Source organism: Condylura cristata, unplaced genomic scaffold, assembly GCF_000260355.1.
Source record: "Condylura cristata isolate star-nosed mole 26May11 unplaced genomic scaffold, ConCri1.0 scaffold00038, whole genome shotgun sequence".
NCBI lineage: Eukaryota > Metazoa > Chordata > Mammalia > Eulipotyphla > Talpidae > Condylura > Condylura cristata.
In genome coordinates this window covers 583,600-596,066 of record NW_004567139.1, presented here as the reverse complement: position 1 = coordinate 596,066, position 12,467 = coordinate 583,600, and the positions used below count along the sequence as shown (strand labels likewise).

The 12,467-nt window shown below is 38.7% G+C and overlaps 1 protein-coding gene across 2 annotated transcripts in view; it reads right to left on the bottom strand.

Annotated features, from left to right (window-relative positions):
* Window positions 1–12,467, bottom strand: part of TANC2 (tetratricopeptide repeat, ankyrin repeat and coiled-coil containing 2) — a 278,089-nt gene that overhangs the window by 87,687 nt on the left and 177,935 nt on the right. For both annotated transcript variants that reach the window (XM_012733089.1, XM_012733090.1), the window contains one exon: window positions 8,805–8,930. In XM_012733089.1, the coding sequence (XP_012588543.1) occupies window positions 8,805–8,930 (126 nt within the window). The remainder of the gene's footprint in view (window positions 1–8,804; window positions 8,931–12,467) is intronic.

Here is a 12,467-nt window from a genome sequence, read left to right as displayed (position 1 = left end):
GACACTGGATAGAATATTTAGAAAGGTCTTGCCTCAGTCGTAAAGGATAATAAGACTGTAATAAATGTCATTCTGGGCTCCCTGGTGGCGCAGCGGGTTAATGCACTGCAAAAGAAGCTTAAGCCACTTCTACATGAGTTCAATCCCCGCCTACCCCAGAGCAGATCCACATGGCGAGGAAGACTTCTCCTGACACACCCGCTGCTCCCCTCAGCAGTGTACTTCGTTGATCTGCCTGTTCTGCTCCCCACTCTGTCCCTGGTGAATTCTCTCTCCCTCCGCATCTCTGGCCTATACCCCAGTTCTGTATGAATAAATAAATAAATCTTAAAAAAAAATGTCATTCTGGTCCTATTCAACACGTTTTTAAGGCAAGACATTGAAATCATACTGTTTCCACACAACACGATCTTAGCAGGGAAAAAGTCAAAGAATACTTAGAAGAATACAACCAATAAGGTAAAGTTCACAGTATCTGGTGTCCAAACAAAGATTATAAGGTATATAAGGAAGCAGGAAAATATAAACCTTAACTAGAAGAAAAATTAATCAAATTGACCCAGAACTGACAAAGATATTAAAATTAGTAGAGAAAGATATTAAAACAAAGATTATAAACATAATATCCCAGATACTCAAAAGACAGGAAACATGGAAGAGATAAAAGATCCAAATTAAACTTCTAGAGAAAAAAAATTACATCAGAAATGAAAAACATTCTACATGGGATAATGAGATTTGACATTATGAGAAAAAAGATGAGTAACCTTGATGATACAGAAATAAAAACTCACCAAATTTAAACATGCAAACAAACAAACAAAAGTATCAGAAGTAACAAGAGCATCAGTTAACTGTGGAGTAACTACAAGTGCCAAACAGCTGTGGCTGGAACTCCTAAAGGTTGGCAAGAAAATATATTTAAAGAAATAATGGCTAATACAGTTCCAAATTTGATGAAACCATAAGCTTGTGGCCAGAAGAAGCCCAAAGAGCCCTAAGCAAAAGAATGCGAAGAAATGACACCAAGGCACATCGAAATGAAATTGCTCAAAACAGTTGGTAGACTTATCTTCAAAGTGGCAGGAGAATAAAAAATACTCAACAACAAAGATAAGCTGACAGCATGTTTCTTGTCAGAAACAGTGCATGCAAGAAGGCAATGAATCTGCAGCTTTAAATTAGAGAAAGAAAAAGGCCCATCAATCTAAAATTCCATACCCAGGGAAAGTGTCTTTCACAAAATAACGATGAAATATTTTTTTCAGACATATAAAAAGTTAGAAATTCCAGATCACTGGAGACATAAAATACAAGAAAGGTTAAAGAAAGTCTTCAAACAGAAGACTTCATGTGGAAAAGGTTCCTATTATACAGTTTATTGAGCTAACTCTCAACTGGCATACAAGTGATCTGGTCTTGACTAGATTAATAAATTCACTAAGCACTAATTTAGGCACTTCCTCATATATTATCTTACCATCTCTCAAGAACTTTGGTTCTTTGTCCATCACATGTTCGATTTCATTGTCCATTAAAAATATAAAGCTTTAGGGCCCTCCCTGGTGGCGCAGCGGGTTAAAGCACAGCACCGAGAATCTAAAGCCGCTTCCGCATGAGTTCGATTCCCGCCTGCCCTGGAGGTGACCCACATGGTGTGGCAGACCTCTCCTGGCCCGCCCGCTGCTCCCCTCAGCAGTGTACTTCGTCAGTCTGCCTGTTCTGCTCCCCACTCTGTCTCTGGTGAAGCCTCTTGCTGCCCCTGAGCCTCTGGCCTGTACCCCAGTTCTGTATGCACAAATAAATAAATCTTTAAAAAAATATATATACTATATAAAGCTTTAGCTTTCCTTAAGTATTAGAAGAGTTCATTTTAAAGGTAATAACAAATCATAACTTGTCTTTTTCAAAACTGCTTTTTAATTTTGTTAGTTTCTCTTCCCTTATGCTAACTAGACAAGGATGACAGCCATGGTAACAACAAGCCAGAGCAATAAAGTCATGGGAGCTGCATTCTAGAAAGACTAATCTGACAGCCAGGCATTAGCTTGATTAGAATATAGAAGGACCGGAATAGACAAGCTAATTAGCTATACCAAGACTGGAGATCATGGGATGAACCTGAGAAACTCTTTAAAAAGAAGGACCCGGAGGGCCTGGTAACTGACTGAATATAGGAGATAATGAAGATGGTGATTCCAAGATTTAAAGCCTGAGTGAGAGGAAAATTGGGGTGTTATTAGCATAAATAAGGAGCAGAAGCTGGTTTGGGCTAGTGAATCATGGTGGTGTACAGTCCCTGTGGAAAAGCCAGTCATCTGGCAAATAGCTTATACACAACTCTATCTCACATCCCCAATATCCCAGAGTACAGAATATTTCTACTGTTGTGCTTGCTGCTTTTCTCTACGACACAGGGAAGAGAGTAGGCCCTGGAGTGTGAAAGGCAGCCAGGCACCGCAATCAGCAGATATGTGACCTGCAGTGAGCCATCTAACCTCTTCAAGCCCCAGTTTCCGTACTACTCTTCTTACATCAAAGAGTTGTGAGGATTAAGTAAAAACTCTTAGCATTATATCTGTAAAGACTAAGAATTCCAATAAACGCAAACTATCATTTTTACATCTGCTTCAAAGAGTCCCATTTGTCTTGGTGTTTTAAGAATTCCATTGTATTCTATTAATGTGAGAATAAGAGGAGGGAAAGTCTTATTTTATTCTGAAAAGTAATAGTGTGAATCTTTAAATACTTGTATATTAAAACTCAACTTTCTGACACTGGTTTTATAGGAAAATATTTGTTGAGGAAAATCTGTAGTCACTGCTGAGTAGAATTTTCAGAAAATAGTATAAGCAACAGGGAAAGCCCAACTTTTCCAAACACTGCCACTCTGAAATGTTTCCTCACATTTAATACCTCAAAATGTAGGGAAAACGTAAAGGCAGTAAAGCTATAAACTGTGCAGCATTTGATAAAACTGTATAACTGTGTCAACACAGTTTAGTGCTCTCAGATTGTTGGCCTCGATGGTGAGACACAGGTTTATTTTTACCAGAGAATTAAAACCAGCCAATTACTTGAAATGTAAGACTAAACATTTCCAAGTGAACTCTTAGTGGTGAAACAGCTATGACCCTACAAAGGAAATTCTCCAGTTCTGTAATTTTATTATTATTGGGGGAAGTTATGCCATAAAAGTCTTTTATATACAGTAAGATTGCAAAACTTAAGAGTCAAAAACTGCTTTGCAATGTGTTAACTCATTATATTATGGTTACTTTAACAAGATTTTAGTCACCTTTGGAGAAAAAAGTAAAAAAGTTACTGGGAAGCTGATTTTTAAAATCTAATTAAGATCAAAATATCCAAATGGCTTAATGGCTTTTTTTTTTTTTTTTTGCACTAAAGGTACTGAAACTACTTTCATTTATTCTTGAAGATGAAGAAGTAGTACATGGTTAGAATTTCTTCCCTGTTACTCTGCAGCTTTAATTTCAAAACATTTTTGCATAGAAGAGCTGGGGTGTAGGCCTCTGGTGGGGGGTAGTGAGAAGACTCCCCAGAGACAGAGTGGGGCACAGAACAGGCAGACCTACTGAAATACACTGCCGAGGGGAGCATCGGGCAGGACAGGAGGTCTGCTGTGCCACGTGGGTCAGCTTCCTGGCAGGGAATGCAATCAGGCTGTGGCGATGATAGTGCTGAGACTACCCTTTGGCACAAGGAACGTTCTCCACTGCTTTGCTTTAAGAATGCATCTGAACACAAGGGGCTGACATGTGCCAGGGAGAAGACAGTGTGGTTCACAGACTACTCAAAAGTTACTTCTCCCTTATGCAGCTTGTTGGAGGAACTCTGTTGTGAGTATTCTTGGGTTTTCAAACTTTCAGGTGGAACTTACCAAATAAGGCTGGCTTATATAAAAACTTGATCTGAGTACCTATTAGGGACAGCATTAACAAGAAGTAGAGATCTTTTTTTTTTAAATGAAAATCACAGGCAGACTCCTCCAAAGAGCACAAACTAGTGTCTAGCAGACACTCAAAGGCATCCACTTTGAGAAATGAATTTTCGATGTGAAGGTACACTGCACTAGAACTGGCGGAGGCAGGGAATGGGTGGTAGTGACCGATCAACTCCGTAAATTGCAGCTTACAATCTACCTATTGAATATTACAGCTAGGCAGATAAGCAACCTTATCTTTGAATTTTGAATTTACCAAAAAACAAAGAAATTTAATCCTGTAAAAATAAAATAATGAACAATGAGATAGAGGCAACAGATGGAAATAGTCCCTTGTAGAGCCAGCCAGGCAATGATGGAGATGACTCAGCAACCTCGGGGACCTGTGACTCAGCCAGTAATGCAAAAGCATTAGCTTCATGACATGCATCTTAGTCATCCTCATAAAGGATTCATTGTTTTGGAAAAGGGGCTCATAAATGGTGTGAAACACTGGTTTTATTTGATAAAAATTCAATTCTTTGCTCTGACAAAGCCAAGTTAACTGTGCCAGGGTCCATTTCACATAAATTCTACCAATGAGTCAGACAGTCATCTGCACATATGCCCTCCAACCTAGTATCTATTAAAGCTGCTATTAACTACACCCAATGCCTGCGAGTGGTCATTTAAGTAATGGGACTTAGTGAAAGTCCTAAGGAAACCAATATATATTGAGACATGAAGTTTTAATTAGGAATGTGTAATCTCTTCAAGCAGAACAATGTCTTGATTTAACATCAGACAGGTTAGAGTCTTATCGGTAATAATTTGTTGTTAATTTACCCCATGTAGCAACTAGCTGCAGTCAGTACACTATAACTAGCTTTGTGTGTTTTAACTCCCTCTTCCTATATGTGTTTTGTCATAAGATTAATTATTCTCATCCATCCTTTCCCCTCTTTAGTTACTAAACAGCACATTTAGCTTCTGTCATTCTCTGTGGAATGAGAGATTGTATATCTCAATGATAGAGTTCAGGTAGATAACTTCTAGCCTAACCTCACATTAATATTAGAGATTGAGTTTTAGAGATGGACTCCAAAATAATTTTTAAAACTTGAGTTAAAAACTTTAATAAGGTTTCAGGTTAGTAACTGTCGAGGATATTAGGCGTTGGGACTAGAAAAGGCTCTCGTGGTAGGCTAGTCAGCGGTGTGCTCCAAAACGGGGAACCGACCTTGTGTAACTTTCGCATCAGCTCAAGCTCTTGAAATGCTGAAAGCTAAGACACTCCCAATGTGTGCTGGTGGATCCTGACAGTGCACTTAGGTGACCTTTCACCGTTATTGGGCTGGGTCTCTAGAAGCATCAGTTTTGGTATTAACAGTTGTTCAAAACAGCTGTCTTGTGAAGTGGGGGAAGCAAGAATTTTGACCAGTGAGGCAAAATTGCTGTTACTACCCCACTTGTTATCTTAATGCTAGCTGCCATTAGCTCAGCAACTTCTGCTTGGCAGCCAAAAAGACTACCCTTATGGTGGAACAGCTGCAGTTACTACTAAGTAGCTAATAGTTAATCCTACTTACAGTGAGATGAACTCTGCCCACACTCTTAGCCTGTGCTCAATGACAACTTCAAACCAGTTGAGCTATACCTCTCTGCATCTCTGTGAACTGACTGCACAGCCCTGAAAGGCATAAACCTTATCTTCAATAACAGTATTACTTAAAGCAGTGGTTTCTTAAAAGTGTGACCTGATCTCCATCCCAGGGGTTCTCAAGATAATTTCAGGGAGTCTACCTAGTCAAAACTATGTTCATAATATGAAGAAGTTACCTGTCTTTTCTGCTTTCATTCTCTCACAAGTACACAGTGGAATTTTCTAGAACTTACATCATGTGAACACATATTTGGGTCCAGCATTTTTTTTTTTTGAAATGTAGAGCTATTTTAACAATTTCTCAGTTTTAATTTTTAATATTGTAAATCTCAAGAGATATAATTCATAGAAACATAAGCTTTTTAATTTTTAAAGTCCTTAATTAATTTGTAGGTGTATAAAGCGGTCCCAAGACTAAAATGTTTCAAGCTACTACTGGAAGAGGACAATGAAAGACTGTATGAAGAGCTCCCCCAAATGCTTGCTACTTCAAGTGCTCGTTAGCCATATACTTAGTGCCTGTAGTTTCAGGTGATCTCTATACACAAGGAATCAGTGAACCTGGTGCTTGCCAGACACACTTAGTGGCATCACCATTAACTACCTGTGTAAAGGTCTGGGGTCACTGACAACCAACTGTAATTAAAAACTATTTCATAGAGTTTGTTTGAGTAATATTTTACAACATAGAAAGATAAACCTCTACTGTAGGAAGTTATATGTTAACACATACTAAGAAAGGTTTTCACTTGATTGCATGGATAAAGTTGTTTTGCTTCAGCCAAACCATAAGGAAAAAAAAAAATACACAAAACTGACGCATGACTGCAATTTGTATGCACCTTTAAAGAAAATTAGAAAACATGAGGTGATGTGTTTTTAAAGTTATGCCAGGAACACAGTGTGATTCTGTTTCAACATAAACTGTAATGCTTGAATGTAATAATCATAGATTATATGGGCTCGCCAGGCAGGTCTACAGAAACATAAGGAAAGTCTGTCTTTCTAGGTTGGCTTCCCGTTCGTGTTAATATATGTTAAGTCATGTCACAAACCAAAGAGTTATTCTGTAAACAGTAAGCTAGGTAACATGTTCATTACTTTTTGAGGGGAGCTTATTTCCCAGGGCCTCAAAGTTCTAAATTAAAGTATGCTAATTCAAAAAACCAAATACTGCCCTGTGCATGAAGGCATCCATCTGGCTGGCACACACTAGCATTTTAGGCTGCTGACTGAACAGCTCTTGAATGTTCAGACAACGTCAAGGCACTGAAACACTAATAACATAGCACCTTTATTGGTGGACAAACTATCTTCAAGTATTTTTTTAAAAGATTTATTTACTTATGCATACAGAACTGAGGTACAGACCAGAGGTACGGGGCAGTGAGAGGATTCACCAGAGACAGAGTAGGGAGCAGAACAGGCAGATCAATAAAGTATGCTGCTGAGGGGAGCAATGGCTGAGTCAGGAGAGGTCTGCCATGCCATGTGGGTCACCTTCAGGGCCAGGGATTGAACCCGCACTGAAGTGGCAGCAGCCAGCTTGCAATGCTGTGTCCTAACTTATTGCGCCACCGGGGAGGGTCCTTTTCAAGCATTAACGTAAACAGTCCGTTGAGATACTCTGTCAGAAGTCATTTTTGTAAGGAGTGCATTTTTCAGACATCTTTTTAAGGATTTAGGTGAGCTTCAGAAAAATCTTTGGAGTACTTTGGTTTTAATGAATGTACAGACTGAAGCTCAAGGCAATGGGAAAGATTTTGGTTGTATTCTATATAAAACCCATATCTGAGTGAAAACGTCAAGTTCACAGGAATGCATTTGTCAAAGATCTTAATAAAACATTAAATACCGAAAACGGATACCTATAAAAGTGAAAGGTTCTCAGAAATATAAAACTGAAGTCTTCAATTTTGCTTCCTATGGAGTATAAAATCTATCATTCAATGACTAGTAAGTAATAAAATCAACAAGCCAATGTTTTCAAGTAATCAGATGCAAAGTAATGCCCCTGTGGCAGTTTTTCAACTAACTCTGCAGGTCAAGATAAAGATTTCTGTTTGGGTCCCATCTTCTTTATTGGTCTGTATATTCCAGCCGTGGCACATATCATTTATTGGGTCTTGATTAAATGCATACAGGCTTTAGATAATCAATCTACCAGCACTAAAGTAGTCCTTGTCATCATTCCACTTTCTGGGCTGGAAATACATGTTGCATACATTAGGTGACTGGTGTGTGGTTAACTGAGGAAGTGGCAAGCAGGATGGACAGAAGGACAGGGAACTAAAACTACGACTGAGATGATCAACTCAAGACTGTTGATGGGAACAGTAATTGCAGCGTACAATCGATTATTTTATGTCCTTGCTGCTTAGTCATCTTGGAGAGGCTGTCAGCATCATGACTTCCAGAATGGACAGCAGGCATGTCTGGATTCCTTCCTGAGGGAGACACATGCACTGGACAATGCAGGAGGAGGAGAGCAAAGGTAAGATGGTGCTAATCTATAAGACAAAATACTGTGCCTTAAGTTGTAGAGGTACGGACCGCTAGGGACAGGGAAAGCACAGCACCTATTTGGCTCTCAGAGACAGTTCACTTGAGCAAATGAAAAGAATGAGCAGAGATACAACAGGCCTCTCACCTAGACCATGGTTTTAATAACAGGACAGTCTGAAAGGTTCCAGTTCCTGACTATAGAAACATGCACCTGCTACAGAAAGCGTTAAGAAACAAGAACCTCAGGGGGAAAAGGAAAAAGCACAGGAGTAGAAGCACTGTCTGAACCTAAGAGCATAAAAATCACCAGTGATGGCCACTCTAATGCAAACAAAATAAACACTCAGTGCTGAGTTCACCTGCAATAAGGCTAGAGCCCAAGTGGACCATAATCACTTCTGAAATCCAGGACCTTACAAATGTCATCCCCCATCACCACCAGCTCTTTACACATGTTTTCTTTGAGAATTTCAGGAAATCAAAGCTTCTAACTGTTGCTAATTTCAGTGTCATTCTATGGTGAGCGTGATGTATTTGTGTTGACTTTTCTAGATTCAGCAGGAATAAACTGACCACATACTCACATCTGCAGGGGGGTTTAAGTGTGGAAAGTGGAAACCAAGCAACACTGTGCCCACAGCCCATTCCCATGTCCCAGAGCACCTCAAGGCAAAGCTCTCCTTAGGTTCTAACCTCTTAAGTCCTGTTGTGTGCGAGCACCGCCCACGCTCTGTCTTGGCATTCGAAGAGAAGTCCGCAGAGGTGTGTGTCTCTGTTCGTCCAGGTAAGCAAGGTCCTCCAAGTGGGCAGAGCTTGTGGCTGTTGAGACAAAATAATTTAGTCAAAACACTTTCAATTGGTCTCTATCTCCCAAACTTTGGAACCACAAAGCTTTACTCCAGCAGATACATTAACCATGAGCTTGCTAAGCTCCACGTCATCATCAGTGCCCAGGACACGTGCTGGCAAACGTCCAGTTTGTCTTCAGCACCTTCCTGACTATCACCACCTGCCTGGCACACAGCCCCAGTGACAGGCGGCAACATTTTTCTCCAGCGGCAGTCTTCACTAGACAAAAGTTTTTATATTAATGTGGGTGACGCATTTGTACCAAATTACAAAAATGATTAGGTTTTGCTTTTTTTGAGTCACAAATCCCATTTGAAAAACAAGATATAAACATCATCAATGGAGAAAACAGCCCTAAATTATATTAAGCTATAAGAAAACCATGAAGCTCTAATTTCCAGTATTTTCCTTTCATGGTTGGGAAGAAAATATGAAAATGTTCTAAAAAATGATTTTTCAATTATGTAAAATACTGTGCTGGGGGTCAGTGACCCTACGACAAGTACAAGAGCCTACTGTGTGCCTGGCACTACTGCTGGCGCCTTCCTGACTTAATTGCCGGTTTACTTCTGGTGTCTGTTTTGAGTGGCTGGGAGGGAGCAACATGAGATCACTCTCTTAGGCTGGCAAGCTCTGGTGAATGGAGTTATCATCCACATTCCCCCAACTGTAAGACACAAATAAGAACAATATGAGGTGGATTGTGCTAAGTGTAACAGAGAGTTGTAAAGTGGTCTATGAGTTCAGAAGGGGGAGGAAAATGCAAAAAAAAGAGAAGAGGCAAAGAGAAGAGTTACAAACAATCCATGTTGTGCTCATCCTTTAGTCACCACCATTTAACTGGCGGGGAAGCTAATCCAGAAAGAGTTAAACCCAGTTGCTGCCTTTATGGCTGAGTTACATTGTTTCTCCTTGCTGATTTTGTTTCCTATCATTTTCAGGAAGAAACAGCTGTATTTGTGCCTGTTGAATCTTTCTTCATAAAGGATTCATGGTTTGATATAATACTGAAAATCTAATGAGTGTCTGTTACACAACAGCACATTTAGTGAACTCAAAGTATTTATCAACAATCAAGAATTCCTCCCACCAAAATAAGTTTGAGACCATTAATTAGAGTTTTACATGTAACAGCTCAGAAATGTTTTTAAACAAGGAAAGCAAATACAAGGGTGAAACACTGAGTCAGGCAAAAAGCTAAATATTTGCTTTTTCCTGTTGAATATTCAAATATATGTATATTCAAATATATATTATGTATGTTACATGCATATAATATGATAAATATGTTATATATATAATGTACACAAGTGACATATAATGTAATATACATAATATACATATATACCTATAATTACATACAATACACATAATCTATGTAGAATATATAACAGACACAATACATTTATTTTATCTTCTTAAAACCAAATAGTGTTTATCTAAAAAAAATTAAAACCTTCATTTCACTTGCTACTGTAAGACTAGACATAAATTTGTACTTGCGAAGAGTTCCCTAAACACAGAGATGTAAGACCGTTGTGCAAGGAGAGAAGCAATCAAACTCAACAAATAGAAACCTTAGTTCAGGCAGTGGACAGATAACAGTAAAGATCATCTGATTTACATGAACATGACACATAGTCTACAGTTTAGAATGCCACTTTGCTTCTGAATGTCTGAATCTTGAAGGCTGTAGTGAGAACAACAACGGGAAACTGATATCTTCAAAGTAGTATGTGGGTTTCTACTAAAAAGGAGTGAAAATTAAAGTCACTTTTCATGAATATTTAAAAGAAATACTAGAAATACAGCTTCATGGCTTGAAAACATTAGCCTCCAATTTATCACAAATGGCCAATTTGAGCTGGCCAAGGAGAAAAAGCCACGAAGACCTCATTCAGGCAGCTGCGGCTCAACTGCACTACTGCCATCAGATTGCGGGAATAGCCCTGCACACGCAGAACTGTACCGCACATTGACATGTAGGGACGATGACATGGTTGCTTGCCCATGGATACCTATTACTTTGCAGACAGCTGGTTGTACATGAACTTCTCTATAAAAACCCAGACGCAGGAGCAGAGGCGGCGGCGATATCCTAGGTTTCTCTGAGCATAGGAAGTATGACAGGAAGCACACGAATCTCCACCCAAGCAAGTAAACTGTTTATGGAGACTGACCCTCAGAACTGATATTCATTCATTAGCTTGTCCATTCACATGCTCATTAATAATCACATAAAATCTTTATTAAAACATGCAGGCACTGTAACATAACACAGTACCTTTGCCATGTACCTAATCAGTCTCTAGGAAAGAAGAAAGATGAGAAAGAGTCATCACTAAATCAAGTGTCTATGGCATATAATGGCTGCACGTTATATGGTGCAATTATTTTAAAAATCTTCAAAGGACACTTTTAGAATTAAATGCTTGAATTAGCTTGTATAACCAACTCTGAAATATCCAGCAGGTCCACCGACATAAACATGAAGAATGCCAGATCCCTGATGGCCTAGCTCTCTGTTTTCACTTAATTATATTATTGAACCAATCTACTTTTCTAACTTAAATGAGATTTTTTTGAGGTAAAAATTCTTTATAAATGATCCCTGTATATATACACAATGGAATATTACTCAGCAATCAAAAAAGATATACACATGCCTTTTGCAGAAACATGGATGGAGCTGGAAGGGATCATGCTTAGTGAAATCAGCCAGAAAGAAAAGGAAAAATACTGATGGTTTCACACATAGCAGGAGTTTAAAGGACCAGGTTAAAAAAAAAAACAATGAACAATTATATACCAGAGACATTTTACAGGGGTGGAGTGGGGAATGGGATCAAAAATGGCGGTGGGGGGAAGTGCACTGGACTGTACAATGGCACATGGGTGATTTGGTGACGGGAAGTCCACGGGGATTGCAACTGAGATGGAAAAATGATGTAAAAACAATTATATATTATACACACATATATAAAAAGATCTCCTGACAGGCTGAAAATCTATTCTGACCATCACTATTCATATATACAATATCTGACATTCTATAATGTTAATGTTCTTTGTGCTCAATTACAGGGAGAGCTGATTAAAGTAGCTTGAAAGGTATGTTTTCTGTTTTCTATCTTAGTTGCCTGGATTTATTGGAAACCCAGACAAAGGAACTAACCTAAATGATTTCTATAAGGAAGTCAATGTCTTATAAAGCTAGTCTATCGATATTAAACCAAGAAAAGGGAAGCTAAAGATCATATTACAGGAGCACAGAAGGAAGAGGGAGATCTCCTCAGAGGAATAAAAGATAACCCTGATCTCTACATTCTGAAATGGCAACTGTCCACAATAGGTAATGATCTAATCTCTTATTATAAAACACTGGAAAAATGACTTAACACTTTGCTCATTGGTATTCTAAGTTGGTTTGCAAATTAACTTTTTAATGTTTGGTATTATCCCTCCTGCTTTAATTAAAGTCTACTTTTCATTTGGTTTTTGTCTTCA